The 6,000-nt window shown below is 51.3% G+C and overlaps 1 protein-coding gene across 1 annotated transcript in view; it reads right to left on the bottom strand.

The window, feature by feature from the left end:
- Window positions 1-276: 276 nt before the first annotated feature.
- LOC144695520 (uncharacterized) overlaps window positions 277-6,000 on the bottom strand; it is a 51,510-nt gene continuing 45,786 nt past the window's right edge. Inside the window, exon 5 of the mRNA XM_078566396.1 lies at window positions 277-1,824. Within this exon, the coding sequence (XP_078422522.1) occupies window positions 310-1,824 (1,515 nt within the window). The 3' untranslated portion in view covers window positions 277-309. The remainder of the gene's footprint in view (window positions 1,825-6,000) is intronic.

The following is a 6,000-nucleotide window of genomic DNA, read 5'->3' as shown; positions in this document are numbered from 1 at the left end:
ATGATCTGATTCAAAGGTTTTAAAGCTGGATTGTGTCAGCCATTGGTTGTTTTTTTCTTTAAACGGCCAGTTCATCACGGTCCACCACAGGCTCGACATTCTGCTCGTTGCCCCCTCAACCACCCTTGGCCTCCATCATCGCGCCAGCCCACCCCCAGCTCCCCACCCTCCACCTGGGGGTCAAGCCTTTCCTGGCTCAGCCGTTCAGTGTCATCTTTGGTCGAGAGATCAAGAGTTGGCCCCACCAGCAAGTGGACGAAGTCCAGGGTGGGGGGTGGCGGGGGGGGGGGTGGGGGCGGGGCCGTCAGGTCAGAGGTCAGAGGGCACACTGAGGTCAGAGGGCACATCGAGGTCAGGGAGGGGCATGGGGACGGAGGCAGCGGCATGGTAGAGTTTGGCGCAGGCGTTGCGGTGGCGGGTGAAGCTGTCGCGCCACATGAATTTCTTGCCGCAGTAGTGGCACTCGTAAGGCTTGTGGCCGGTGTGTATCTTCATGTGGCCCATCAGGTGGTGCTTCATCTTGAACTTCTTGTTGCAGATGGGGCAGCCGAATGGCCGGACGTTGAGGTGCATGCTCATGTGCCGGTCCCGCTGGCTCTTGTGGGCAAAGCTCTTGCCGCACTGGCACGGGTAGAGCTTGTAGACGGCGCCAGGAAAGTCCGAGCCGGCGGCCGGCTGTCCCGAGCTGGGGCCCGGCTCCCCCAGCACGCCGTAGGCGCCGTTCTCCTGGATCTCCCCAGGCAGGCCGCCCCCCTGCAGGACTTGCCCGTTGGGGCTCCCTCCTCCCGGCCGCTCGAAGTGGAAGTCGTCCGAGGAGCCGTAGTAGTCGACCGGCTCGTCGTAGCTGGGGTCCTCGGGGAACTCGTCATACTCCTCAGGCAGCGAGTGCTCCACGAAGTGGGGGCCTTCGTGCTCGTTGGTCTCCAGGGCTCCCGGCTCCCTCTTGCCCAGCGGTGCCGGCAGGAAGTGCCGCTCCTCCTCGCTGCCCGGGGACCTGCCGTCCTCCACCTTGCCGGTTTTCACAAACACCCAGCGCTTGTGCGGCACGATGCTGGGCTGGCTGTAGGCAGGCAGCGGGTAGGGGCAGTCGGCACCGTCGCTGGCCCCCGCCTCGCACTCACGGCCGACACCCTCCCCTCCAAACTTCTCCCGCTCGGCCGAGTTGCTGATGACGTTGTCTTGCTCCGTCTCTCGGCCCGGGGAGGCCTGGCCTTTCTGGCCCTCCTCTTCCTCCTCCTCGTCCTCCTCCTCTTCGTCCTCTTCCTCCTCCGGGTGGCCCTCCACCTTGACGTCGTCCTCCTCGGGCCGCTCGAACTTGGCCGGCAGCACGGCACCCGGCTCGGGCCCATGCCAGGGGCTGAGGTAGTTGCTGCTGCTGGGCGACTGGTTCTGGCTGGGGGCGGGCGCAGTGGGCGGCTGGCACTCCCTCAGCAGCTCGGTGCACTTGTCCACCACGTGCCACATCTGGAGGAAGCTGGCCACCGTCAGGTAGCTGACGATCTCTGGCGACATAATGGTGAGCTTGCCGGTGTAGGAGGAGGCCAGCACGTTCTCGAAGGCCTTCGGGCTCATGACGCCGGGCAGCACGATGCGGTTGGCGTTCTTCAGGAGCACCTGGTCGTGGAAGTAGGGCGAGGAGGCCGCCAGCACAGCCCGGTGGGCCTTGAACATCTGGCCCTGCAGGTGGATGGTGATGTCGCAGAGCTTGCCCTCCATCCGCTGCTGGTTCAGCTTCCTCAGCAGGTTGTTGCCAAAGTTAGGGAACTCCACTTGAAACATCCCTGGTTCCATGGGGACACGCCTTTTCCAGAGCCCAACCTGTACCTGGTGGTGTGGAGGTGGGGGGGTGAGAGAAAGAAAAAAAAGCCAAATTGAAGCTTGCAACAAAAACATTACTGAAGACTTTATCTTCCAAATGGTCAACCTGCCCAAAAGTACCTGGTAGGCCCAGCCCCTCCCCTAACGACAGAGAGTCAAGCGTCCCTTTCCCTGCCTAGTCGGGCAATGCTGACTGACACGGCGGAATTCAGCTCCTCTTCACTCTCTTAGGAACAGAGGCCATCCATCCCCTCAGGCCTGTTCCGCCACCATTCAAATCAGATGTGGCTTCTATCTTAATTCCCTCTACCCACCTTGCGGGTTCCATATCCCTCGATGGCCCTGGCCCAATAAAAAGACATGGATCTCAAGTTTTGGAATTTTCAATTGGCCCCCCCCAAACAATTTTGAGGGGCAGACAGTTCTAGATTTCCACTACCCTTGAGTGTGTGAAGAAGTGCAGTCGGACATCAACCCCGAGAGCCCAGCTCTAATTTTAAGGCTCTGCCTCATTGTTCTGGAATTCTCCCACCAGAAGAAATAGTTTAGCTGCATCTACCCTATCAAATCACAAATAGCTCAATTATCTTAACCTTCTGCACTCATGCGAATGGAACCTTGCCTTTGTAATCTAACTCCGAGGCCAGTATATCTTTCCTAAGGTACCAAGCCAAGAACTGAGCACAGTGGAGGAATCTGAACAGCTGCACAGAAAGCTTTACTGCCGATCACACTTGGGAAACGTCAACCTGGTCAACAGCTCAATTGCTACATGGAGTCCCCAATGTCCCGTCCCTGCCCAGTTCTGCGATGCTGACCAAGCTGCAGTTCGGTCCCTACCCTCTCTCCAATTCTTGCTCTTCAGCAACAAGAGCTATTAACATGCAAAGTTCTCCCCTATCCTTGGCAGGGTTTGTGCAACACACAGCTTAAAGAAGAACTTTCATTTACAAGGTGCCTTTCCCAACCCCAGGATGACCCAGGGCGATTTACAGTCACTGAAGTACTTTTTGACGCACAGTCGCTGTTGCAACACATGAGGGAGGTGGTGGTGTACTGGTATTGTCACTGGGCCCATAATCCAGAGACCCGGGGTAATGTTCTGGGGACCCGGGTTCAAATCTCACCAGAAATTTGAATTCAATAAAAGTCTGGGATTAAAAGACTTTCATTTTGCTTTACACTGTTGATTGCCGCACGCCCAAGAGGGGAATGTTGGGGATGATGACCAGGTAAACTCTTCTTACTAAGATTGAGTGGCTCAGTTGGCAGCACTCTTGCATCTCGAGTCAGAAAGTTCTGGGGTCAAGTCCCACTCCAGGGTCTGAGCACAAAAATCACGGCTGACACTCCATAATAACATAAGAAATAGGAACAGGAGTAGGTCATTCAGCCCCTCGAGCCTGCTCCGCCATTCAATAAGATCATGGCTGATCTTCTTGGGTTTTGATTTTCACATTCCCATCTATCCCGGATAACCTTTGATTCCCTTGCCTAACAAGAATTTATCTACTTCTGCCTTAAAAATATTCAATGACCCTGCCGGAATCACCTTCTGAGACAGAGTTCCAAAGTCGCACAACCCTCAGAAAACATTTCTCATCTCTGCCCTAAAAGGGTGCACCCTAATTTTAAAACAGTGCCCTCTAGTTCTGGACTCACCCACAAGAGGAAACTTCCTTTCAACATCTACCTTGTCAAGGCCGTTCAGGATCTTTTATACTTCAATCAAGTCACCCGTCACTCTTCTAAACTCAAGTGGAAACAAGCCCAGTCTGTCCAACCTTTCTTCATAAGACAACCCACTCATTCCGGGTATCAATCTAGTAAACCTCCTTTGAACCACCTCCAGTGCATTTACATCCTTCCTTAAATAAGGAGACCAAAACTGCACACAATATTGGAGATGCGGTCTCACCAATGCCCTGTGTAACTGAAGCATAACATCCTCACTTTTATGTTCAATGTCCAATACTGAGAGAATGCTGCTCATCGGAGGTGCATCTTTTGGATGAGACATTAAACTGAGGCCCAATCCACCTGCTCCAGTGGATGTAAAAGGTCGCACAGCATTATTTCGAGAAAGAACATCAGGGGAGTTCTCCCTCGTGCCCTGGCCAATATTTATACCTCAATCAACATCACTAAGACAGATTATCTGGTCATTATCACATTGCTGCTTGTGCAGGCTTTGCTGTGTGCAAATTGGCTGCTGGGTTTCCCACATTACAACAGTGGCTACACTTCAAAAAGTATGTCATTGGCTGTAAAGAGCTTTGACACGTCCGGAGGTCATGAGAAGTGCTATAGAAATGCAAGGTTTTTTTTAAGCAGGTTGAGGGGTAGGTATCAGCCATGACTAGCTCTTCTCTCTCTCACCCCTTGAGGAAGGAGCTGGGCCTTTACTTGGCAACCGTCCGAAAGCATGACAGAAACCAGCACAGCGCGTGCGGGATTCCAACAGTCGGTCTGTGTCCAACCATTCAGAATGTGGCCTGCCGGCAGGACACTACCTGAAACACTCAAACAGAACTGAACAGCACAGGAGGAAGCCATTCAGCCCATTCCACCCGTGCCAGCTCTTGGAAGCATCTACCCACTCCCACCCCACACCCTTCTAAATTTTTGTTTGCAAAAGGTTTTCAACAGGGAAGTGGATAAAGGTTGTGGGTTCTGCTTCTACCACTGTTTCTGATGGGATATTCTGTTAAAAAAAAGAGGTTCTCCGACAGTGGAAGGTTGCTGCGAATTGCCAATAACAAGGAAGATGCCAGAACTGAGTTTATACCCATCAGGAAAGGCTGAAAAGGGTGAAACAAAAAACAAAAAAATGCTGTAATAACTCAGGTCTGACAGCATCTGTGGAGAGAAAGACAGAGTTAACGTTTCGAGTCCATAAGATTCTTCTTCAGACTCTCTTCCAGCATCCGCAGTATTCTGCCTTTATCTTACTGAAAAGGGTGGGTTACTTTTCTCTGGAAAACAGAAGGTCAAAGGGTGGCCCAATAGAGGTCTTTCAAATTATGAAGGGATTTGATAAGTCTTGACGTAGAGAAGATATTTTTATCCAAAGCCCAGGACAATCAAGATGAGAGTCGCTAATATATCCAATAAATAATTCAGGTGAAACTGCTTTACCCAGAGGGTGGTGAGAATGTGGAATTCATTCCCGCATAGAGTTGTTGAGGTAAATAGCTTCATTTAAAGGAGAAGTTAGATAAGTACATGGGGGTGAAAGGTACATGAGGGAGAAAGGAATAGAAGGATATGTTGATAAGGTGAGGTGAAATAGGGGTTGAGAGGAGGCTCATGTGCAGCATAAACCCCGACAAACTAGTTGAGCCAAACAGCTTGTTTCTGTGTTGTTGAGCCTAAGTAATCTTTCCCTTCATTATTTTGATGGCCAACTTACATCTCTAGATGCCAACTCACAAGAGGAGGGGGAGTAGCTTTTCCTTATCAATCTATCAAAGAATGGAGCTCCTGCTCTGAACCCTGAATTGACATGCAGACTGGATAATTGCATCTGGGGATGGGGTTGGGGAGGGATGTCCACCACACCCAAACCCCATGCTGTACGCTCCCCCTTCTTCAGGGTATGGGTCATGGGTGCCCAGGAAAACCTATTCCCCCCCACTGACCCCCCCAAAGGACTCACCACCTTAGGGCTGGTCGAAAGACTGTCAGATTGTTAGTCAGCCCGCAAACACTTCCACTACTTTGCACTGTTCTCTGAAGGAAGAGTGTGAACATGTGAAATCCATCTCATCAAAACAGCTCAACACTTAGAATATGTCAGACGTACTCTTAAACCTTCCCTGCTCAGGAATAGAACCACAGTTTCTTCAGTCTTTCCCTCATAACTAAAGCTTCTCATCACTCACGTCACCCTACTTAACCTCTTCTGTATTTTTTCCATGGCCTTGACACCCTTGCTAAGGTAGGGCATTGAACCCTGCATACAATATTCTAACAAGCATTAACAAAATTCTAGCCCAACCGATCATTTATGTACTTTCAGCATTACCTCTATTTTAATACTCTATACGTCTCCACTTGTTAAATCTACAACCTCATAGGTTTTTTGACAGCTTGTTTTAAACCCATTCTCGGGATGTAGGTGTCACTGGCAAGGCCATCCCTATGTTGTCCATCCCTAGTTGCCATCTAAAAGATGGTGGT

Source organism: Cetorhinus maximus, chromosome 21 (assembly GCF_964194155.1).
Source record: "Cetorhinus maximus chromosome 21, sCetMax3.hap1.1, whole genome shotgun sequence".
NCBI classification, from domain to species: domain Eukaryota; kingdom Metazoa; phylum Chordata; class Chondrichthyes; order Lamniformes; family Cetorhinidae; genus Cetorhinus; species Cetorhinus maximus.
The sequence above is the reverse complement of the archived record's forward strand: the minus strand, read 5'-3'. Positions and strand labels throughout refer to the sequence as shown.